Source organism: Macrobrachium rosenbergii, unplaced genomic scaffold (genome assembly GCF_040412425.1).
Source record: "Macrobrachium rosenbergii isolate ZJJX-2024 unplaced genomic scaffold, ASM4041242v1 171, whole genome shotgun sequence".
NCBI lineage: Eukaryota > Metazoa > Arthropoda > Malacostraca > Decapoda > Palaemonidae > Macrobrachium > Macrobrachium rosenbergii.
In genome coordinates this window covers 4,609,729-4,635,535 of record NW_027100729.1, presented here as the reverse complement: position 1 = coordinate 4,635,535, position 25,807 = coordinate 4,609,729, and the positions used below count along the sequence as shown (strand labels likewise).

The 25,807-nt window shown below is 43.7% G+C and overlaps 1 protein-coding gene and 1 long non-coding RNA gene across 2 annotated transcripts in view; both read right to left on the bottom strand.

The window, feature by feature from the left end:
- Positions 1–1,545: 1,545 nt before the first annotated feature.
- On the bottom strand, positions 1,546–11,070 carry LOC136838102 (zinc finger protein OZF-like). Its single transcript, XM_067102948.1, has 2 exons — positions 6,155–11,070; positions 1,546–6,114 (listed from the first exon to the last, which is right to left on the bottom strand). Exon 1 carries the CDS (start codon positions 10,857–10,859, stop codon positions 9,708–9,710), a length of 1,152 nt encoding a protein of 383 aa, XP_066959049.1. The 5' UTR covers positions 10,860–11,070; the 3' UTR covers positions 1,546–6,114; positions 6,155–9,707.
- LOC136838107 (uncharacterized) overlaps positions 1,546–25,807 on the bottom strand; it is a 49,498-nt gene continuing 25,236 nt past the window's right edge. The window contains exon 2 of the long non-coding RNA XR_010852865.1: positions 1,546–9,527. This is a non-coding gene — a long non-coding RNA (uncharacterized lncRNA). The remainder of the gene's footprint in view (positions 9,528–25,807) is intronic.

The window sequence follows — 25,807 nt, the reverse complement described above, 5'->3', positions numbered from 1 at the left end:
TATTGTATGGTAGAAGTTGCGTAACTTTGAGCCAGGAACACAAGGCAGATTTCTCGCATGAGAAAGAGGAGAGCAGGAAGAAGCAGGAGTTGTTTCCAAACTAAGCTCGCCAACCGACCGAAGGGTGGGGATTTTAAACTCACAAGCTTCATAGAGGGGATACGGTTTTGCTAGGCCAGACCTTAGATACACTGTCCTTAAAACCCACTTTTCTTTGACCTACAGTAGGTACTGGTGAGTCTTTGTCATTTTCCAAAAGATACCCACAACTGTTGTCCAAAGGACGCTTGGAGAAGGAGCCTCAAACGATTCAAGCGACCCAAGACAACCCGACATCGGTGACTCTCAGCTCAGCTGACGTAGCAAATGGACGTTCTCAGTGCTTTCTCTGAGCACTCTTTGTTTCTCCCCCTTGGTCTCCATCACGTGGGACGATTGTTATTCCCAGCAGACCAAGGAGGCTTATTGCAACCAATCACTGCATTATTTAACCAGCAGTAAGTTGGATTGTGACAGTTACTCCCAGTTTTGTTTCTCTTCAATTGAATCTCTCATATTTCTTGCTCAAATATTCATCTCTTAAATTAAAAGTCCCTAACTAAGAACCCCTAGTAAAGCATATTCCCTTCACGAAGTCATATATTAAGTGCATTCATTGCTGTCTAGTGAAATCACATCACTTCCCCTTCATGGTGTTAAAAGTATTATTCTTGATGTAAGATTCATCCCTTGTGATGAATTAATTATTAGTGAGAGCTTCTTCAGTCCAAGATTGTATCCTGGATACTTCTTTTCCCCACGTGTGTCTATACCTTGAGCCTGGAAACTGCCTCTTGCTTGGAGAAGAATCTGCATCCATTGTCAGTGCCAAGAAGCCACAGTTCAACGTTCACTGAACTCAGCTGTTTTATAAAAGTGATTGAAGAGGCTTTTTCAATCTGTTGCGATCACTTCATTCAGCACTGAGGTATCTGTCCTGATCAGGGATAATATTTTGAGCTGCTGTAAATAATCCATTTCCTTTTATTCTATTTTTGTTGAAACTAGCTTTCCAGTAAGTTTAAATTTTAAAAACCCCAATTGAATTTCCATTTGATTGTCTGTCCTTTAAGCTTTTACTTGTTGAAATAACAAGGTCAACCGACTCCAATTAATAGGTTGTTAACGTAATGATATATAGTATATACATTATATACATATATATATATATTTCTAGAGTTTAAGCCCGAAATATGACAAAATCATCATCCCAAAGCATTTTAATTTCATTTAAAAGTTTGCTTAATACCATGCTTATTTATAGAGTTTACCTGTACAAAATCATCCTCCCAAAGCATTTCATTTACAATTTGCTTAATTCGACTGAATTCATTTTCATTAGAGAGAAGAGAGAGAGAGAATTTTTCAGTATCCTCATGACCACTGTTATGAACCAAACCTGGGTTCATCAGGTTCCATCATCCATCACAGAGAAGTGGACAGGAAAGACCGGCAGAAGCTGAGAGAGACAACCGAGGGGAAAGGGGAACAACAAAATCAACAAAATAACCTTAATACTACTTTATTAACATTAAGATATGTCCATGTTTACAAAGGAGTCAAGTTTGGTCAAAAGTAATGAAATAAATCATGGCAAACATCATACATAATCCACGAGTCAATCAAAAAATACCACAGATGTAGCAAAATTGAAGTTACTTCAAATAAACTTTACCATCACAGCAAAAAGCAACAAACAACATATACAGGACACCAACACTTAAGCTACATTAAACAATAAGTAATACACAGCATAAATGATAACATCAGACAATCCGAGGTATAACCAATTAACCAAAGCAATATACAAATATCTGGAAACCAATAAAGCAGCAAATATACAGTCAATAATAATCATAAACTTAAGTATCAAATAATACAATATAATGATAATCACAATCTTCGAGCAGTACGAAAAAAACCTTGGGGACTAAGTGAGGACTTATGAAATAAATGTCCAAGAAAGGACCTTATGTTGTAATGGTGTACGGTCCTTTTGGTGACAGTTATATTTTGTCTGTATCTAGTGAGGGCTGGCATTCAATCCTTTTTCTTTTTTTTTTTTTTTTTGCTAAGAGAGACTTCCTACTATGTTGAACTATCCTGCAAACTCATATTGCTTCTGGAAGTCGCATAGATTTTTAATTAGTGTTATTTCATTCTTTGGCATTTACCAGATTCCTTCTTTACTTGGAGTTGTTAACTTGTTTTCAACCAGTTTGTGATATGTATTAGATAAGTTGTAGTGTGGATGTGCCCTAAGGTTAATTTTATAGGTACCAAATGCTTTCTCACAATCCTGGCGTGTAGGTAACCCCTCGTTAATCCATATTTGCAAGGAATGGAGCACTCCAATATATATATACATATACATATATATAATATACACACACACACACATATATATATATATATATATATATATATATATATATATATATATATATATATATATATATATATATATATATATATATATATATATATATATATATATATACACAATAAAAATGAACAGAAAGCCTCCTGTTTAGTTGGCAACACTGTGTGGGCAGAAAAATGCCCCATTAATGCTGTTAACAGTCATACAGCACACTGGGAAAGGGGTATTGTGAGGGTGGTAGCCTGGGGTAAGCACTGGGTGGGGGGTGCTTAGTGGGGAGGGCCCTCATCTGCATGGGAGCTTTTGCAACCGTGTGCTTACTGGGTGGGAGGGCCAGGAGAGCTGAGTGGGGAGGGCTGGGCAAGGCTTTGTCTCTTCGGGAGCTTTCACGACTGTTGTTGGCTAAAAAGCAAAAATGTCATTACACGTCATTTCTTTCATTACTTTTGGGTGGCTGAATGTTGTGACTATGTCATAGAAGTTTCACTCTGCAGGTTCAAAAGCTCTTGTTATCAATTTAGGCAAATGGGAAGTGTAATCTTTCTTTTTAGCCTTCAAAGGTACTTTAATGCCAATTGCAGTCTTGCATCTCTCTCCCACTTTTGCCAGCACTCAAGGAGTGGTTTCCATACCTTAGAGAACTCAGCCTGTGTCACCTTGTTTCTACAAACTGCTCACATTCAGAGTAAGAACTCAATATACAGTGCATGATAAAGTTGATATCCTTTAATGGAATGTAATTAATATCATTGCATCAATCAGTGTTTTCAGTAAATAAGGCGCAATACAGATTAAAAGTCGTCTCAACCAACAATATGTGATAGCCTCAGCTCCAGAAGCTTCAGATGTTTTGGAAGAAACATTTTTATGCCACACCAAATAAATAACAATAATGCTGTAATACATCTTTAATAAGATTTGAATGGAATGTTTACTAGATCTTTAACGTGGAGGCAACAAAATGCAGTACAATATAGTTGCTACTTTCAATATCAAATAAGCATGTGTTGAGATACGTGTATGCATATACATACATGTATGCATCATAATGCTGTGCATCTGCACATTTCTCTTTTCTCCTCAAGGGTTATTCTTGATACAAGAAGAGGTTTTTCAGGTTTGGCTCATGTGAACTGTTCCAGCAATGCGAACAGGTATGAGAGAGAGAGAGAGAGAGAGAGAGAGAGAGAGAGAGAGAGAGAGAGAGAGAGAGAGAGAGAGAGAGAGAGAGAGAGAGAGAGAGAGAGAGAGAGAATTTCAACGGTAATTCTTTTATACATTTATTCAGTAAACAGTATTGTACAGTTTGGTTTTCATTATGTGTACAGTACAGTACTGTAGAGTATTATGTACTGCTTATAAGCATATATACAGGTTGGCCATCACTAATCCGGCATCATTGGGACCTAGAAGGTGCCGGATTAACCATTTATTAGGCTAGAATACACGAAACCCAGTAGCTACTGTAAGCATCTCATCCTAGAATTAAAATATCCCATAAATCAGTACAAGTTGGTTAATAAAGAAAAGACAATTATCAAATACAGGTAGTGCTCGAGTTACCATAATTCGACTTACCATAGGGTTAGCAATTAATACCGATACGAAAATATTTAGGAAATAATTTTAGATTTCGCGCAGGCGCAGGCAGCGAGAGAGACCAACTTCTTTTCCTCCATCTCTTTATTCCATCTGCTAGTTAAAAAGGTAAAAGAGAATGAAAAAAGTATTGTTAGTAACGTTATACTCTTGCGTAAATGCATACAGCCATAAACAACCGAACGGGAAACTGTTGTTTTGCTAATAATCGTCCTGGATAACAACTGTTATGCTTGTATTTCAACCATCCTACAGTTAAACAATTACTGTAGTTATGTTACAAATGACGTTAAGTACAGTACAATAGGACTGATATATTTTTTACACTATAACCTCATTCGCTTTGGAGAAAAGATTGGCAAGGAAATATACTGCTGCAGTAACTTTATGCTGCAATTTGTAGCTGAAGCTGAGGAAGCAATGTTCAAGCTGCTAATGACTATAGATTATCGTGCATCGGCAACATGGATGAAACTTGACCATAAATAAAATTGGAGAGAATGTATTTTAATCAAAACTACTGGGCATGAAAGAATACAAATTACTGCTGTTTTCACGCCGATAAAAGATAAATACGTAAAGCTCGTATTATGATGAATTCAAGAGAAAATAGCGAACGGAATCTTGATTTTTTTCTTACACAAAAAAAACATGCCCCTACAACGGCCAGCCACGATTCCCGCGAACGTCACATATTAACGAAAAAAATAGCTAAATTAATTTCACAACGAAACGTATTTAAGTTATATTTCGATTTAAAAACATTTTGTATAACAAAAAATATCCTTGTCCCAAATAAAAAAAAAAGTATCTATTCATTTACGTTTACTAGAAGCAAGAAAAGCTCTCTGAACTGAGTTGAATGCAGCAAAATAAACACCGCGTTATCGATTCCAAAAACAAAACATTGATGGCAATTTACAATAAAAAAGCAATATGAGAATATACGCAATTGGATACAATGTAGTAAAGCATAACTTTTTAAAAGATCCATGAAAAAGATGCACATTCGTTATGTTGATGTTTGTATAATACTGTTAATATGTGAATAGAGTTTAGTATAATAATAGTTGCTAGGCCACCGTATATGTAGCCTATACGATATACCATAGCGTAGGCCAAAAGACAATAATAAATGTAAAAAATGGAACAGCAAAAGCATGCCTGTGTTTACAAACACCTCCAGTTTGTTGAGGCAGCACACTGCCCCACCAAATCGAAGCGGCCGGCGAGCGAGTTAGCGCAGCGACCCAGGAAATTTGAAAATTAGTGCGGAAACGGAAATTACTGTAGCTGAAATTTGTGCCGGATTACTGATTGTTCCGGACTACTGATTGCCGGATTAGTGATGGTCAACCTGTAGTACAGTACTGTAGTCACAAAACAGGAAAAAAAAATAAGGTACAAAATTATAATTTTCATATAATTAATTATTTGGATACAGTGCTTCCCTACTGTTAAAGTCAGCTTATATCTTTGCACCCTTAGGTGTGATTGGTAGACAAAAATTTTAAAAAATGACGCTTGGCTAATCCTCTATGACTGTCTCTGTCATCACCTGTTTCCCTTCAGGTGGCGTTGGAATGTTTAGGCTCTTGTCAGCATTCTTCATGACCACTCACTAAGATGTGGGGAGGCTGGGTGGGTTTCCTCTTTAACAGTAGATAAGAATCCAAATAATTGATTTTATCATGAAAATTCTCCTTATTTGGAATGAATCTTACCTAATGTTAAATTTAGTTAGCTGACTACCACACTGAATGAGGATGGTGGGTTAGTGTGGCCAGAGAAGCAATGTTTAGCCAAGCAAACTGGTTGAGGCTGGAAATGGTCATGGCTCCATGGCCTCCTTGCATAACAACTGTCCAATTTACCCTCCCAACTCTCAACTTCTCTGTGTGAAGAGTGTGGGGAGAAGGATATCAGAAGTTGGTAGGGGTAGAAAAGGTACAAAGTATCCTTCCCTGAGAACCATCACTACGAAAGGTTCTTCCTGACACTTTGCCAGACACTTCTGAAACTCTGCACACGGCCTTCTGAGGAACCACACAGCCTTCTGAGGAGCCACACAGCGTTCCAAGGAATCACACAGCCTTCTGAGGAACCACACAGCGTTCCAAGGAATCACACAGCCTTTTGAGGAACCACACAGCCTACTTGAACTGAGATTTCAAAACATCAGTAATGGGTACATGTGTAACTTTCCACTTAGAATGTGAGCCAGATTACTACTTGAAGCAGAACTCAAGTGGTTAGGGAAATTCTAAGTGGAACTTACATGCAAAAAAAAAAAAAGGCTGTAGGGGCAAGACACTAGAGGGAAGACTTCAAAGGTAGTGCTAAGAATTTTCTAATCTCCTGATTCGAGACATCTTAGGTGATGGCCTTAAACACTTAGGGGTTAAAGAGACAATGATGGGACAGTGTCAAAAACAGCTACTAATGGTTGAGCAGGGCCACTTTATATGATTTGTACACAACTGTGTCCGTTAATTTACTACAACTGAGTTGTAAAAGGGATAAGACATTCCTCCCAGCAGCCTCAGAAGTAGGTCTATCAAGGAGAGGAAACAACTCTTGACGAATCATCATGAAACTGCCTCTTCAGGCCTAATATTTATAACTATTATCATTGTCATTATCTCTTATATATATCTACATACATACATACAGATACATATCTACATATCGATGCATAAACATTGCTGTGCACATATATGCTAAGAACAAAATACCAATTTCACAGGTACTTCTGCCTCAAAATTAGGCCAAAGTACCTTTCCTATTAGAGGAGTCTTCGCTCCCTTGGTCCAAGAACTTGAAACTTGTAAGCTGAACAGAGGAAGGTGAAAAAATTCTTATATGTAACTCCTAACCCAGCTCTAAGCAGCTTCAATAACTGGAAATACAAAGTTGCAGCAGCATCCCAGAACCAGCATTAAAGGATACAATTTCAAGATCCCCTCTGTTGTTTAGACTGAGACAGAAACATGCTGGCACATTGCCCAGGTTGGCTGGTTGCTAAGGGCTCACACTACAAACACAGTTGTGAGTACACTACAATGTTCGTGTCAGGAGCTGAACTACTCAACACTAAACAGATTCCCAGCTTTCTCTTTCAATTGTTCATCTATTTCCCAAAGGCTCTACTTCCATGATAACACACCTTTCCATAATCAGTGTTAACCTCTTACTCGTTTTAACAGAGCTGAGTTAGAAGTAAGCTAAAGGGTACCAGTTAACTGATTCATCTTCAGCAAAACAAAGTGACAACAGAACAACACTAAGAGCTATGCACTGCTTAAATACTAAAGGAGAATCAATCAAATCTTGGATAAAATCCATAAAGAAAACAGCAATCTATGGACGATGCCAGTGAGGCAAAAAAACACCAGAGAAGGTGACATACCATGGAACATCAGCAATGATGTCGTGGAATGCCGGTAGTATGAGCCGGGTAGAGTGAATGGGTGCTGGACATTTGGATAGGGAAGGTAGAGGGTTCTTGCATGACGTCACCACATAACCATGACGACAGTCAGTGCCATCTGCACAACGATTAAGAGGCGATACCAAGAAGCGAGAGCTGTTCTATCACCAAGCTAATTCATTCTAGATAAGTAAGTGGCAGAAGAGGATGAGGCGCTGTTGCGAAAAGGAATAACTATCACAAGGACACGAATATGAGGCGATACAGGGGTAAACTTAGTAAGAGGGGGAGGGTCATCTTCCGGTCAGAGACAATACCGGGTGAGAAAATGACAACAGAACCAATACATGACTCGGAACTACTCAGCCAAACATAAATGTCTGTATCCCTACATAACTTTACAGTTTACACACATCCCTATCACTCTCCCCAAAATGGACGGCATGTGAGCCAGCCAACGCGAGTGCAAAACTACCAAACAACTCGTCCAGAGAATGCACCGAACACGAACCGGAGAGACAGCTGAGAAAGGTGGCGAAGGCCACAAACCTTCATCCCAAGACACGACATAGTTCTATGTCCGCGAAGACCAATGGACCCAGGGCAGTCCAGAGGTCTGGCTACAGACAGACGCCAAGGCTCTGACACCACCTCTCTCGCTGGGAAAAAGAAAAAGTTCAATCACTATAGGGGGGGAATCTTTGGCCTAATATATAGTCACGTTTGTACCCATAATGAAAGAATACAAGTATACCTCAACTACTTATTTTTTCTCCTGAACCACATAGGGAGCAAAAGAAGATGGAGCAGAAGGACTGAGAGAGGAATTAATCTAGGCTACCAGGCAGGCTAATGGAGGAGGGGGAGGAGGAGGAGAAGCAACAAAGGAAGACCAAAGGAAATGACTGAGAAGGCTTATGGTGAGCCCTAACGAATTGTCTACATAAACTATCAGCCTCTAGCATCTACCGATACTTCACAAAACTTTCACCCTCTCACCAGATTACTCATTATCTTCACACCAAGAAAACCACACTCATGCCTCAACAGCTAAGCTAACATATAGGCTACATGGTCATGCACCATCAAGAAATTCGGTTTCCAAAAACTCTTTCCTATAGAGCCTAATGCTTTCATCCCTCCTTGTTGTAGATGACATAATGCATGAACAGAAAACAAGAGCAATACCGTACAGGAGGAAATAAGCCAGAAATCATCAAAATTATTACAAATGCCACTTCACATTGTCTGCATAAGGGCAGGGCATGAAGAATTCTGACAAGAACGTAAATATTCCAGCGCCACTGGTGGGAAACGGGTGATTACAGAGACAGTCAAAGAGGGTTAGCCAAGCATGATTTTTTTTTATTTTGTATGCCGATCGCACCAAATGGCACAAAAATGTAAAGTAACTTTAACATCAGGTGAAAAGACTCATTCCATATATAATAACTGACATTTTAAATCTGCGAAGTGTTTTTTTAACCATAACTACAAATTTCCAATCTCCACAAGAGCCTTCGATATATTACAGCAGATAATTGAGGGTTTACTGTAAATGGCTACTTTCCAGTATGAATTCTCAGATGAATTACAAGATATTTCCTGGAATAAGCTTTTCCACAGTACTTCACATGAATGGCTTCTTTCAAGTATGAATTCTCATGTCTTGTAAGAGTAATTTTAGTGGAAAAAACCTTCCCATATTTCCTTGCACATATAAGACCTTTCTCCATTATGGCTCATCTATGTCTTGTAAGATGATGTTTCCTTGAAAATGCTTTCCAGTATGAATTCTCATATGGCTTGCAAGGGTAATTTAACCAAAATATCCCTCCCAGCATTCCTTGCACATGAACAGCTTCTCTTCTGTATGAATTTTCATATGATTTGTAAGACCACTTGTAAAGAAAAACACTTTCCCACATTTCTTGCCCATGAATGGCTTCTCTCCTGTATAGAAGACAATATAGAATTTAGGGCAAAGGCCAAGCAATGGGACTCATGAGGTCATTCAGAGCTGAAACAGAATTAACAGTAAAAAAAAAAGTTTGAAATGTGTAACAGGATGAAAACCTCAAAGCAGTTGAGGACTATGAATCAATTGTTAGCAGACGGTGGAAAGTACGATGGAAGGAAGAGAAAATTAACGGAGGTACACAAGAAGGCAGAAAGGGTCTGCAGCTCGGGGCTGAAGGAACGCTGCAAAGAATTAAGTAATGCCTAAATTGCACCACATGAGGTGCATTGATGGGACTACAACCCTATGGTATTTTCTCCAGTATGAATTCTCATATGACCTGTAAGTTTATGTTTCCAGGAAAATGCTTTCCCACATTCCTTGCACATGAATGGCTTCTCTCCAGTATGGATTCTCATATGAACTTTAAGATGTGGTTTCTTGGAAAATGCTTTCCCACATTCCTTGCACATGAATGGCTTCTCTCCAGTATGAATTCTCATATGAACTGTAAGTTTATGTTTCCAGGAAAATGCTTTCCCACATTCCTTGCACATGAATGGCTTCTCTCCAGTATGGATTCTCATATGAACTTTAAGATGTGGTTTCTGGGAAAATGCTTTCCCACATTCCTTGCACATGAATGGCCTCTCTCCAGTATGACTTCTCATATGAACCGTAAGATATGATTTAATGGAAAATGCTTTCCCACATTCCTTGCACATGAATGGCTTCTCTCCAGTATGACTTCTCATATGAACCGTAAGATATGATTTATTGGAAAATGCTTTCCCACATTCCTTGCACATGAATGGCTTCTCTCCAGTATGACTTCTCATATGACATGTAAGATCTGGTTTCCTGGAAAATGCTTTCCCACATTCCTTGCACATGAATGGCTTCTCTCCAGTATGTAGTGTCATATGATTTGAAAGATGTGGTTTCTGGGAAAATGTTTTCCCACATTCCTTGCACATGAATGGCTTCTCTCCAGTATGAATTCTCATATGAACTTTAAGAAATGCTTTATGGGAAAATGCTTTCCCACATTCATTACATATGAATGCTTTCACTCTGGTAGGATTTGTGATATGACTTGTAAGATTAATTTTCTTGTAAAATGCTTCCTCAGAGTCAGAGGATCTGAAAGGCTTCTCTCCATTCTGACTATTCCTTCGTTCTTGTTTTACTTCCTTTTTGCAAGTTAGTGGATCTTTTTCATTCACTACTGAATTCATTTCATAAAAATATTCATCATCTTTATTAGACTCACAGAATACCTCTGGCTCTATTTTGACGTCCATCAGTGGATCCAGAGACAAAAAGTTACCATCACTGGTTTCACTAAAGGCAGCCAAGTTGCTGTTTTCTTGATTTATGGAAGGGTGTGATAATGCACCTTCAGTTTCACTTTTCAAAGGTAATTCTAGACAATGTTCTGGATTCATTTTAGCCTTTGTCCTGCCCTGTTCTGTAATGACAATGTGTTCAATTGACAATTCTTAACACAAAACTGCTTTCAAATGATTATCCAATATATCTGTTATAAATTAAGTACTAAAATATCTTGAAGGACTATAACCAGATTTCATTGCTGATGTGTGAATCTAATATTCACAACAGGTTTTACTTGTTGTTGTTGTAATTTGTAAAGTCGTTTCTTACACTTTAAGAGCTGCTATTGGGAATGTTGCATGTAGTACCATCAAACACACAAACATTCCCAAAATCTTGATGCTGCTCAAAACTGACGAAGGAAGGAAGGTTCTTCTGAGGGAGAATCTGAAATCAAAGAATACAACACAGAGTTAGGAAACAGAATGCCAGAAATGAAGCAAAATAATCAAATTTAATTCAGGTTCCTATAAAGGTCTCAAGCCAATTAACAAGGTGTGCATTTGCCAGTATCCAAATATTAATACAATCTAACCAAATGTTGTCCAGACACAGCATCAAAACATTCCTGCGGCAACAATACAACAATAGATTGACAGTTAATATTGACTCCCTGCCTCTCACATCTGTAAACCGTCTTAGCTTAACATTACAGTATTACTTATGAACATATCCTTATTAACAAATCAAAGGCCAGGAATAGAAAATGCAAGACCAGCATAAGAATTTTGTGGGGTAACAGCAGGAAGGGTATAAAGAACAGTAAATGCTTAATTACATGTGATCCACATATACATAACACCATATTATCCACAGATGCAGTTTCATAATAAAATAAATTTTTGAACATACTTACCTGGTAGTTATATATATATATATATAGCTTAAGTCCCTGACGTCACGGCAGAATTTCAAAAAACTCGCGGCAATCGCCGATCGGTAGTTAGGTGAACCACCTGTGTGCCCTCTACCCAGGTACCTGGAATCATTCCAACTATTCCTCAGATCTTCCATGCCCCTAGTCTCTAGAGGGGAGGAGGGTGGGAATTTAATTATATATAACTACCAGGTAAGTATGTTCAAAAATTTATTTTATTATGAAAATGATATTTTAATGATAAAATAAAGTTTGTTCATACTTACCTGGCAGATATATATATAGCTGTATTCTCTGATAGTCCGACAGAATTTCAAAACTTACGACACACGCAGTGGGAGATCAGGTGGTTAGTACCCATTCCCGCCGCTGGGAGGCGGGTATCAGGAACCATTCCCATTTTCTATTCAGATTTTCTAGTGCCACTGTCTCCTGAGGGGAGGTGGGCGGGCACTATGAATATATATATCTGCCAGGTAAGTATGAACAAACTTTATTTTATCATTAAAATATCATTTTGTTCATGAGACTTACCTGTCAGATATATATATAGCTGAATACCACCATTGGAGGTGGGTACAGACAGAATAGGATTTAGGAAACATACTACATGTAGGTGAAAGATACCTTGGTTCCTTACCTGTTAGCATAGCTGACTTCGTGATTACTGTCACCCAAGTCCGCTTCTGCTTAACTAGAGTCTCCAGCAAGGGTGTGACCTGTATAGCTGGTGAGTTCTAGATGATCTGTCAACGGGGCGTGACCACAATGTGACTAGACCATATTGACCATACAATGAGGGCAAACGAAGTAAAAACCAACCACCTGACCAAGCCTAACTAAGTAAGGATAACGCAACTAAAGCTAACGAGTGGGAAGTCCGCCACAGGCAGTCGACCCAACAACCATAAAAACACTATCCAACCATTTTCTATAGGATAGGATGAGTGTCATCCCCTGCCCCCAGGAAAGTATCTGCGGAAACGTATGGTCCTAGCGAGAAGCAGTTCTCATACGCCGTCTTCACATCTCTCAGATAGTGTGAAGTGAACACAGAGTTGCTGCGCCAAAATGTGGCACCCAGAATGTTACTGAGTGTCATATTCTTCTGAAAAGCCACTGAAGTCGCAACCGCCCTCACCTCGTGAGCATTGACTTTCAGAAGTTTAAAATCAGTGTCTTGACAGCATGAATGGGCTTCTTTAATCGTATCCCTCAGAAAGAAAGCCAGAGCATTCTTCGACATAGGTAAGTCCGGTCTCTTTACGGAACACCATAAACTATCTGAGGGGCCTCGACTTTCCTTCGTCTTGTCTAAGTAGACTTTGAGAGCCCTAACAGGGCAAAGGACTCTCTCTGGCTCTTGAATTAGGATCTCAGCCATACCCTTGATTTCGAAGCTCTTGGGCCAAGGGTTAGACGGGTTCTCATTTTTCGCTAAAAAGGAAGGGCTTAAAGAACAAACAGCGTTATGTCCTTTAAAGCCTATATGTCTACTAAAGGCTTGCAGTTCACTAACCCTCTTTGCAGTTGCTAGAGCGGTTAGAAAAATAGTCTTTCTGGTAATGTTCCTCAATGACGCAGAACGAAGAGGTTCAAAAGAACTGGACATCAGGAACCGTAACACAACATCCAAATTCCAAGAAGGAGTCCTTAGTCGAGGCACCTTCAAGGTTTCGAAGGATCTAAATAGATCGTGAAGGTCTTTGTTGTTAGACAGATCCAAGTTTCTATGCCTAAAAACAGATGATAGCATACTCCTATATCCCTTGATAGTCGGGACTGCTAGTTTAACATCACTCCTCAGAAACAAGAGGAAGTCTGCTATCTGGCTCACAGAGGTCGTGGTAGAGGAAATGCCCTTCTTTCTACACCATCTCCTAAACACGGTCCACTTCGATTGGTACAAATTACTGGAAGAGAGTCTTCTTGCTCTGGCAATAGCTTTCGCCACTGGTCTAGAAAAACCTCTCGCTCTGGCCAGCTTCTCGATAGTCTGAATGCAGTTAGACTCAGAGCGGGGAGGTTTTTGTGGTACCTCTCGAAGTGGGGTTGTCTGAGTAGATCGACTCTCATGGGCAGAGATCTCGGAAAGTCCACTAGGAAGGACATGACCTCTGTGAACCATTCCTCGAAGGCCAAAACGGGCGATTAACGTCATCCTCATCCCTTCCGACGACGCAAACTTCCTGATGACTTCTCCGATGATTTTGTACGGGGGAAAGGCATACACGTCCATCCCCGTCCAATCCCAGAGAAGAGCATCTACTGAGAGCGCTCCTGGGTCGAGAACAGGGGAGCAGTAAAGAGGAAGTCTCTTCGTCTTGGAAGTTGCGAAGAGATCTACCAAGGGACGTCCCCAAAGCTTCCACAGTCCTTGACACACCTCTTGGTGTAGGGTCCACTCGGTCGGCAGCAGTTGTCGCTGCCGACTTAGAAGATCCGCACGGACGTTCTCTACGCCTGCAACAAACCTCGTGAGGATCGTAATATTCCGGGCCTGAGCCCACAGAAGGATGTCCTTTGCTAAGGCGAACAGGGACCGAGAGTGAGTTCCTCCCTGTTTCTTGAGGTATGACAGGGCCGTGGTGTTGTCCGAGTTGATCTGGACAACTCGGTTCGTGACTCGTCCCTCGAAGAAAAGAAGGGCCAACTGAATCGCCCCCAATTCTTTGAGGTTTATGTGCCAGGACACCTGTTCCCCTCTCCAGGTGCCCGACACTTCGTCCCTCCCCAGTGTTGCTCCCCACCCCGAGATGGACGCGTCGGAAAACAACACTAGGTCGGGGTTCTGAAGTTTGAGAGAAAGGCCTTCTGCCAACTTCGATGGATCGAGCCACCACCTTAGGTGATCCTTCACCTTTGGCGAAATACTCAGAGAAACTTCCAGATTCTCCTTGTCCTGCCAGTTCTCTGCAAGGAAGAATTGAAGCGGTCTGAGATGCAGTCTCCCCAGGGAAACAAACTTCTCCAGCGATGAAATGGTCCCCAGCAGACTCATCCATTCCCTCACCGAGCATGTTTCTTTCCAGGGAAGGCTGAAACTTTGTCTAAACACTGTAGTTGTCTTTCTTGAGACGGAAACGCTCGAAAAGCCACTGAATCCATCTGAATCCCCAGATAAACGATGGACTGAGTCGGGGTCAGATGGGACTTTTCGAAATTCACCAGAAGTCCTAGGGACTTCGTCAAGTTCAAAGTCGTGTGAAGATCCTCCAGACACCTCGTCATTGACGAGGCTCGAATGAGCCAATCGTCCAAATAAAGAGAGACTCTTATTCCTCCAAGGCGAAGCCATCTCGCAACATTCCTCATTAAAATCGTAAAAACCATAGGAGCTGTGCTGATCCCGAAGCAGAGAGCCCTGAACTGAAATACCTGTCCCCGCAGGACAAATCTCAGGTATTTCCTCGATAGAGGATGTATAGGGACGTGAAAATAGGCGTCCTGGAGATCGAGAGAAACCATCCAGTCGCCTGGTCTTCGGGCTCCCATGACCGACTGGGACGTCTCCATTACGAACTTTTCCTTCAGAACGAAATGGTTCAACTTGCTGATGTCCAGAACTGGTCTCCATCCCCCTGACTGCTTCGGTACCAGAAACAGCCTGTTGTAAAAGCCCGGGGATTGTAAATCTGAGACCTGCTCCACAGCTCTCTTCTCGAGCATTTGCTCGAGCAGGTCGAAGAGAATCTGCTGCTTCTCCTGCTGATAGGATGGCAACAGATCTATGGGTTTCGTGCATAACGGAGGCAATACGAGGAATGGGATCTTGTATCCCTTTTCGATGACTTGGAGGGACCAGTTGTCCGTCCCTCTCTCTCTCCAGGCTCTTGCAAAAGAAAGAAGCCTGGCTCCTACCGGTGTCTGAAGGTCCGCGGAGTCATTTCTTGCCCCTGGTCTTAGAAGGGGCTCTACCTCTTGAGGGACCTCTTCCTCGAAAGGACGATCTAGAAGAGGGTCCTCCACGAAAGGGCTTCTGAATCTTGGAAGCCTGCCCAAGGGAAGAAGTTGAAGGGGCTGCTGGACGTCTAGAAGACTGGGCCAGGAGGTCCTGAGTAGCCTTCTCTTGCAAAGTGGCGGCCATATCCTTGACTAAGGACTGGGGAAAAAGATGGCTGGAAAGCGGAGCGAACAACAACTCTGCCTTCTGAGTAGGAGAGACCGACTTCGCAGTGAAGTTGCAGTAAATGGCTCTCTTCTTTAAAAGCCCCGTACAGAAGTGGGCAGCCAGTTCTTCGGAGCCATCCCTAACCGCCTTGTCCATACAGGATAGGACGCTAAACAAATCTCCCAGACTAATGGAGTCAGGGCTACGAGCCTGCAAGTCCAGGACTCCCAGGCACCAGTCCAGAAAGTTGAAGACTTCCAAAGACCTGAATAGGCCTTTCAGATGGTGATCGGTTTCAGATAAAGACCAGGACACCTTCGCTGATGAAAGGAGAGACCTTCTGGGGGCGTCCACAAGACTGGCAAAATCCCCTTGAGAAGAGGAAGGAACTCTCCAACCAACCTCCTCTCCTGTCTCGTACCAAATTCCTGCTTTTCCACTCAATCTTGATGGAGGCAGGGTGAAAGAAGTCTTGCACTGGGCCTTCCTGGAGTCCATCCACTCCTGAACCTTGTTAAAGGCCCTCTTCGTAGAGAGAGACGTAGCCATCTCCACAAAACCAGAAGACTTTTGTGATTTAGACGAGGTTAGCTGCGAGGGGGGAGGGCGAGGAGCAGAGGGTTGAAACTTGTCCCCAAACAAGTCCTTCAGCAGCCTAGTCAAGACTTGGTAGTCTGCAGAAGCTGAAGAAGAAGAGGACTGATCCTCAACTGCAGGATCCGAAGCGCTAGACAGCTCTCCTTCTTCAACAGGAACAACCGAAGGGGCAGGAGAAGACCCGGGAGGACGAAGCCCTTGCAGACCAACACGTAAACGGGACTTCTGCTTGGAAGAAGTCCGAGAGGGGTCGCGAAAGTCTCGGGCAGAAGAGTCTAAACGAGCGTCCTGACGAGATTCCCAACGAGCTTCTTGACGACCGATCCGACGAGCGTCCTGATGAGAGCGAGCAGCGAGGGAGGCGTCATGCCTAGCAGCAAGGGAGGCGTCGAGCCGAGCAGCAAGGGAGGCGTCCTGCCGAACAGCAAGGGAGGCGTCTTGCCGAGCAGCCAGGGAGGCGTCATGACGAGCAGCAAGGGAGGCGTCATGTCGAGCAGCAAGGGAGGCGTCTTGCCTAGCAGCATGAGGAGCGTCATGCTTAGCAGCATGTGAAGCGTCCTGGCGAGAAACAAGAGGATCGTCGTAACGAGGGGCGTCAAGCCTAGCAGCATGAAGAGCTTCAGAAAGCGGGAAATTGCGATCCCTGCCGAGACCAGTAAAGCGCTGAGCAACAGGACTTCTAGAGGGCGGCGAAGCATGAGATGACGACGAACGTGGAGAAGGAGAAGGGGAAGGTTTGGACCTCTTGATCGGCAGCCGGGAATCCTTCCGACGACGACACGTATCAGTCTCTTTCTGGGCCATTAACGAAGCCAATTGCTTCTGCATGCCTAGCAGCAGCTTACGAGTAGGAGAAGTCTCCTCCTCAGGAGAGGGGCTGATCCTGTGAGAAGACGAGGGGCGAGGGGACGCCTTCTTCCTTCTCACAGGGGAAGCAACAGCTTTCTTTCTGGAGCGAGCGGAGCGCTCAAAAGCGTCATCGTCCGATGACGTCCTGGTCCTCTTCTGCGGCGGGATGGCATCAAAATCCTCCGGAGAAGAGCGAAGAGCGTCACGAGAAAAGGGACGTGAAGCGTCCCCTTCTTTGAAGCTTCTCTTCAAAGGGCGAGAGTCCCGAGATTTCCACTCCCGACGCGGGGAGGAGGAATCGGGGGAAGAGAAGCATTCCTTAAGGATTCGTGCCCGAGCACGATCCTTGGCAGCCTGGGAAGCGTCATCAGGACATGCCGAAGGGACGCCAGATCGGTGGGGGGTCCGCGTAACCCTCTTGCGGCTTTCGACATGCCCACTCCCTGAGTCCTGGGAGTCCAACAGAGGTCTAGACCTAGAGGCATTATACGGCCGATCTGACGCCCCCTCCACAACACTAGGGGGACAGACACTATCACTGCACTTCACAGCACTTTGAAGAGCGAGCATTTTAGCTTCCAAGGTACGAATGGAAGACATAATAACCGCCAGGGCATCACCTTCCGCAGACACAACCCCGGGGTTCGGGGGCAACACCACAGGGTTAGGAAGAGCTACGTCTACAGGAGGGTTAGCAGGTGAAAAAACACTACCCTGACTCCTACCACTTCTGGAGGAAGACCTCCTGATCCTATCTCGCTCTAGCTTTCTCACATAAGAATCATAAGTCCTCCAACTAGCATCAGACAAAGATTCACACTCCTTGCATCGGTCATTCAACAAACAAACATGCCCTCTGCACCCCTGAGCATACAGTGTGAGGGTCTACCGAAATTTTCGGTAGCCTCACCTTACAGTCTTGCACACGGCAAACTCGATAACTAGAAGAACTAGATTCAGACATCTTAATCCAAGGAAAAAACAAAGCCAAATCCAAAACAATCCACAATAGCGTATGCCTAGCCACAAGTCCAAGTCAAAAAACCAAAAGTCAAACAAATACTTAAGTGACAACCAAGTTTTATCCGAAATCCAAGACGGAGGTACTGAAAACAAGTGTTGACAGTACTGGCGACAGAGAAAATCTGAATAGAAAATGGGAATGGTTCCTGATACCCGCCTCCCAGCGGCAGGAATGGGTACTAACCACCTGATCTCCCACTGCGTGTGTCGTAAGTTTTGAAATTCTGTCGGACTATCAGAGAATACAGCTATATATATATCTGACAGGTAAGTCTCATGAACAAAATGATATTTTAATGATAAAATAAAGTTTGTTCATACTTACCTGGCAGATATATATATAGCTGTATTCTCTGTTAGTCCGACAGAATTTCAAAACTTAAGACACACGCAGTGGAGATCAGGTGGTTAGTACACTCCATTCCCGCCGCTGGGAGGCGGGTATCAGAACCATTCCCATTTCTATTCAGATTTTCTAGTGCCACTGTCTCCTGAGGGGAGGTGGGCAGGCACTATGAATATATATATCTGCAGGTAAGTAAGTATGAACAAACTTTATTTTATCATTAAAATATCATTTTGTTCATGAAACTTACCTGTCAGATATATATATAGCTGAATACCACCATTGGAGGTGGGTACAGACAGAATAGGATTTGGAAAAAACACACTACAAGTAGGTGAAAAATATTTTGGTTCCTTACCTGTTAGCATAGCTGACTTCGTGATTACTGTCACCCAAGTCCGCTTCTGCTTAACTAGAGTCTCCAGCAAGGGTGTGACCTGTATAGCTGGTGAGTTCTAGATGATCTGTCAACGGGGGCGTGACCACAATGTGACAAGACCATATTGACCATACAATGAGGGCAAACGAAGCAAAAACCAACCACCTGACCAAGCCTAACTAAGTTAGGATAACAAAACTAAAGCTAACGATTGGGAAGTCCGCTTCACAGGCAGTCGACCCAACAACCATAAAAACACAATCCAACCATTTTCTATAGGATAGGATGAGTGTCATCCCCCCCCCAGGAAAGTATCTGCGAAACGTATGGTCCTAGCGAGAAGCAGTTCTCATATGTCGTCTTCACATCTCTCAGGTAGTGTGAAGCGAACACAGAGTTGCTCCGCCAAAATGTGGCACCCAGAATGTTACTGAGTGACATATTTTCTGAAAAGCCACTGAAGTTACAACCGCCCTCACCTCGTGAGCATTGACTTTCAGAAGTTTAAAATCAGTGTCTTGACAGCACGAATGGGCTTCTTTAATCGTATCTCTCTCAAAGAAAGCCAGAGCATTCTTTGACATAGGTAAGTCCGGTCTCTTTACTGAACACCATAAACTGTCTGAGGGCCTCGACTTTCCTTTGTCTTGTCTAAGTAGACTTTGAGAGCCCTAACAGGGCAAAGGACTCTCTCTGGCTCTTGAATAAGGATTTCAGCCATACCCTTGATTTCAAAAGCTCTTGGGCCAAGGGTTTAGACGGGTTTCATTTTTTGCTAAAAATGGAAGGGCTTAAAGAACAAACAGCATTATGCCCTTTAAAGCCTATATGCCTACTAAAGGCTTGCAGTTCACTAACCCTCTTTGCCGTTGCTAGAGCGGTTAGAAAAATAGTCTTCTAGTAATGTTCCTCAATGACGCAGAATGAAGAGGCTCAAAAGAACTGGACATTAGGAACCGAAGCACAACATCCAAATTCCAAGAAGGAGTCCTTAGCTGAGGCACCTTCGAGGTTTCAAAGGATCTGAAGAGATCGTGAAGGTCTCTTGTTGTTAGACAGATCCAAGTCTCTATGCCTAAAAACAGATGATAGCATACTTCTATATCCCTTGATAGTCGAGACTGCAAGTTTCACATCACTCCTCAGAAATAAGAGGAAGTCTGCTATCTGACTCACAGAGGTCGTGGTGGAGGAAATGCCCTTCTTTCTACACCATCTCCTAAAGACGGTCCACTTCGATTGGTACAAATTGCTGGAAGAGAGTCTTCTGGCTCTGGCAATAGCTTTCAGCCACTGGTCTTGAAAAACCTCTCGCTCTGGCCAGCTTCTCGATAGTCTGAATGCAGTCAGACTCAGAGCGGGGAGGTTTTGTGGTACCTCTCGAAGTGGGGTTGTCTGAGTAGATCGACTCTCATGGGCAGAGATCTCGGAAAGTCTACTAGGAAGGACATGACCTCTGTGAACCATTCCCTCGAAGGCCAAAACGGGCGATCAACGTCATCCTCGTCCCTTCCGACGACGCAAACTTTCTGATGACTTCTCCGATGATTTTGAACGGGGGAAAGGCATACACGTCCATCCCCATTCCAATCCCAAAGAAGAGCGTCCACTGAGAGAAGCTCCTGGGTCGAGAACAGGGGAGCAGTAAAGAGGAAGTCTCTTCGTCTTGGAGGTTGCGAAGAGATCTACCAAGGGACGTCCCCAAAGCTTCCACAGTCCTTGACACACCTCTTGATGTAGGATCCATTCGGTCGGGAGCAGTTGTCGCTGCCGACTTAGAAGATCCGCACGGACGTTCTCCACTCCTGCAACAAACCTCGTGAGGATCGTAATATTTCGGGCCTGGGCCCACAGAAGAATGTCCTTTGCTAAGGCGAACAGGGACTGAGAGTGAGTTCCCCTGTTTCTTGAGGTATGAAAGGGCCGTGGTGTTGTCCGAGTTGATCTGGACCACTCGGTTCGTGACTCGTTCCTCGAAGAAAAGAAGGGCCAACTGAATCGCCCCAATTCTTTGAGGTTTATGTGCCAGGACACCTGTTCCCCTCTCCAGGTGCCCGACACTTCTTCCCTCCCCAGTGTTGCTCCCCACCCGAAATGGACGCGTCGGAAAACAACACTAGGTCGGGGTTCTGAAGTTGAAGAGAAAGGCCTTCTGCCAACTTCGATGGATCGAGCCACCACTTAGGTGATTCTTTACCTTTGGCGAGATAATCAGAGAAGCTTCCAGATTCTCCTTGTCCTTCTTCCAGTTCTCTGCAAGGAAGAATTGAAGCGGTCTGAGATGCAGTCTCCCCAGGGAAACAAACTTCTCCAGTGATGAAATGGTCCCCAGCAGACTCATCCATTCCCTCACCGAGCATGTTTCTTTCCTCAGGAAGGCTGAAACTTTTTCTAAACACTGAAGTTGTCTTTCTTGAGACGGAAATGCTCGAAAAGCCACTGAATCCATCTGAATCCCCAGATAAACGATGGACTGAGTCGGGGTCAGATGGGACTTTTCGAAATTCACCAGAAGTCCCAGGGACTTCGTCAAGGTCAAAGTCGTGTGGAGATCCTCCAGACACCTTGTCATTGACGAGGCTCGAATGAGCCAATCGTCCAAATAAAGGGAGATTCTTATTCCTCCAAGGCGAAGCCATCTCGCAACATTCCTCATCAAGATCGTGAAAACCATAGGAGCTGTGCTGAGCCCGAAGCAAAGGGCCCTGAACTGGAATACCTGTCCCCGCAGGACAAATCTCAGGTATTTCCTCGATAGAGGATGTATAGGGACGTGAAAATAGGCGTCCTGGAGATCCAGAGAAACCATCCAGTCGCCTGGTCTTAGGGCTCCCATGACCGACTGGGACGTCTCCATTTTGAACTTTTCCTTCAGAACGAAATGGTTCAACTTGCTGACGTCCAGAACTGGTCTCCAACCCCTGACTGCTTCGGAACCAGAAACAGCCTGTTGTAAAAGCCCGGGATTGTAAATCTGAGACTTGCTCCACAGCTCTCTTCTCGAGCATTTGATCGAGCAGGTTGAAAGAGAATTTGCTGTTTCTCCTGATGATAGGATGGCGACAGATCTATGGGAATCGTACTCAATGGAGGCAAAACGAGAAATGGGATCTTGTATCCCTTTTCGATGACTTGAGGGACCAGCTGTCCGTCCCTCTCTCTCTCCAGGCTTTTGCAAAAGAAAGAAGCCTGGCTCCTACCGGTGTCTGAAGGTCCACAGAGTCATTTCTTGCCCTGGTCTTAGAAGGGGCTCTACCTCTTGAGGGACCTCTTCCTCGAAAGGACGATCTAGAGGAGGGTCTTCCACGAAAGGGCTTCTGAATCTTGGAAGTTTGCCCAAGGGAAGAAGTCGAAGGGGCTGCAGGACGTCTAGAAGACTGGGCCAGGAGGTCCTGAGTAGCCTTCTCTTGCAATGTGGAGGCCATATCCTTGACTAAGGGTTGGGGAAAAGATGGCTAGACAGCGGAGCGAACAACAATTCTGCCCTCTGAGTAGGAGAGACCGACTTCGCCGTGAAGTTGCAGTAAATGGCTCTCTTCTTTAAAAGCCCCGCACAGAAATGGGCAGCCAGTTCTTCGAGCCATCCCTGACAGCCTTGTCCATACAGGAGCTAGGACACTGAACAAATCCCCAGGCTAATGGAGTCAGGGCTTTGAGCCTGCAAGTCCAAGGACTCCCAGGCACCAGTCCAAAAGTTAAAAACCTAAAGACCTGAAAAGGCCTTTCAGATGGTGATCAATCTCAGATAAAGACCAGGACACCTTTGCTGAAGAAAGGAGAGACCTTCTGGGAGCGTCCACAAGGCTGGCAAAATCCCCTTGGGAAGAGGAAGGAACTCTCCAACCAACCTCCTCTCCTGTCTCGTACCAAATTCCCGCTTTTCCGCTCAATCTTGATGGAGGTAGGGCGAAAGAAGTCTTGCACTGAGCCTTCCTGGAGTCCATCCACTCTTGAACCTTGCTAAAGGCCCTCTTCGTAGAGAGAGACGTAGCCATCTTCACAAAACCAGAAGACTTTTGTGACCAAGTTTTATCCGAAATCCAAGACGGAGGTACTGAAAACAAGTGTTGACAGTACCGGCGACAGAGAAAATCTGAATAGAAATGGGAATGGTTCCTGATACCCGCCTCCCAGCGGCGGGAGTGGGTGCTGGCCACCTGATCTCCCACTGCGTGTGTCGTAAGTTTTGAAATTCTGTCGGACTAACAGAGAATACAGCTATATATATATCTGACAGGTAAGTTTCATGAACAAAATATCATTTTTAAACATCTAACTTACCTGGTAGTTATATATATAGCTGATGACACCTTTGGTGGAGGGTCAGAGACAGCTAACATCGTTGGAATTGTAAAATAATTAAAGTTGCAAAACAACTCAAGGCTCCTACCTGTTAAGGAAGCTGACTTCAATGTTTTCCTGCCTCATTATGTCTGCATTCCTTAAGAGATCCAGCGATCCACCTAGGGGGCTGAAAATCTCTAGGGGCTGTCAACCGGTGTATAACCTCTATGTGACTAGACCTCCTCTCAATACCCTTGTTCCGGGCGCTACCAAGGAACAAAACGATCACCTAACTAAAAAACCAAATCAAAACTCTCATCCCAATGATTGCGGAAGACTGCGTCCAGCCTTCGCAAACAACCATAAAGTTTCTCAATTCCAAGGTAAGAAAAAGGGTATTGGTTTATGGAATTGTAGGGGTATTCCCCTCTCCCACTACTGAATTTGATGCTATAAACGGACCCAGCGTATAGAAGTCTTCGTATAATGTTTGGACTTGTTTTAGATAGTGAGAGGCAAATACTGACTTGCTTCTCCAGAAGGTCGTGTCCAAGATACTCTGCAGGGACCTGTTCTGTTTAAATGCTACAGAGGTTGCAACTGCCCTGACCTCGTGCATCTTCACTTTCAGAATCTTGTGGTCCATCTCGCTACATTCCATATGTGCTTCTTTTATCAACTGTCTGATAAAATAAGACAGAGCATTCTTCGACATCTGCACAGAGGGCTTTTTGACTGAGCACCAAAGCCCTTCTGAATTTCCTCTTAAGTCCTTTGTCCTATCCAGGTAGTGTCTTAGAGCCCTTACCGGGCATAGGACTCTCTCTTTCCTCCCCTGTGATCCGTAAGATTCGGAATCTCGAACGCTCTGGGTCAGGGTTGTGATGGGTGTTCATTTTTTTGCAAGGAATCCTAGTTGCAGTGAGCAGATTGCCTTGCCTTGTCTAAAGCCTATATTCTTGCTGAGAGCATGTATCTCACTAACTCTTTTCGCTGTGGCCAAACTGATCAAGAAAAGAGTTTTCATGGTGAGGTCCTTAAGAGATGCATTTTGTAAGGGATCGAACCTACTCCCCATGAGGAACCTCAGGACCACGTCTAGGTTCCATGCTGGTGAGTTCTCTACTCTCTCCTTGGAAGTTTCAAAGGATCTGAGTAGGTCCTGGAGATCCTTATTATTTGACAGGTCCAAGTTTCTATGTCTAAAAACTGCTGCCAGCATGCTCCTATACCCCTTAATGGTAGAGGTAGAAAAAATTAAGCTTCCTCTTAAGGTGTAGAAGGAAGTCTGCAATTTGGTTACAGAGGTACTGGAAGAGGACACATGGTTGTTCTTGCACCATCCTCTAAATACCTCCCACTTGGATTGGTATACCTTAATAGTGGATGACCTCCTTGCTCTTGCGATAGCGCCCGCTGCCTCCTTCGAAAAACCTCTAGCTCTTGTGAGTTTTTCGATAGTCTGAAGGCAGTTACTTGTAGCGCTTGGAGGTTTTGGTGATATCTTTCCAAGTGGGGTTGTTTGAGTAGATCTACTCTCTGAGGTAGGCTCCTCGGGATGTCCACCATCCATTCCAGTACCTCTGTGAACCAATCTCTTGTCGGCCAGTAAGGGGCCACAAGGGTCATTCTGGTCCCCTCATGTGACACAAATTTTTGCAGTACCCTGTGTATTATTTTGAAGGGGGGAAATGCATACACGTCCAAGTTGGACCAGTCCATCAGGAATGCGTCTATGTATGTCGCCTCGGGATCCGGTACGGGAGAGCAGTAAGTTTCCAGTCTCTTCGTTTGCGCTGTGGCAAAGAGATCTATGCACGGACGTCCCCAAAGTCGCCACATGCTTCTGCAGATGTCTTGATGTAGCGTCCATTCTGTTGAGAGGACTTGATTTTTCCTGCTCAGAATGTCCACCCTCACATTTTTCTCCCCTTGGATAAAGCGGGTTACCAGTTTGATATTCTTCTCCTTTGCCCAGAGAAGAAGTTCTCTTGCTGTCTCGTAAAGAGACCTGGAGTGAGTGCCCCCTTGTTTGCTGATGTAGGCCAACGCTGTCGTGTTGTCGGAGTTGACCTGCACCTCTCTGTTCTCCATTCTGTGTTCGAACTCCGAGAGCTAGAAGGATTGCAATTAGTTCCTTCTGGTTGATGTGCCACTTCTCCTGCTCTCTGGTCCAGGAGCCCGAGACTTCTTCTTTCCCTAGTGTTGCTCCCCATCCTGAGATTCACGCTATCTTCTTCACTATTACCACTCTCAATTTCATCCACAATCTCATCTATACCCTCTAACTCGTTCCCAAATACCTCCCCCAATTCTTCAACTAACCCATCCCATTCGCTCATTGACCTTTCGAATTCTTGCAACGATTCATTCATGCTTTCAATCACTCGTACATTACTGCTACGCTCTCTTACTCTTACACTTTCGCTCATCTCCAACCATTCACTCACCCCTACACGTTCAGTCAACTCAGTTATATCAAACCCGCATGTGCTATACGTTCTATTCATACCATCCCATTCATCTGTATTACAC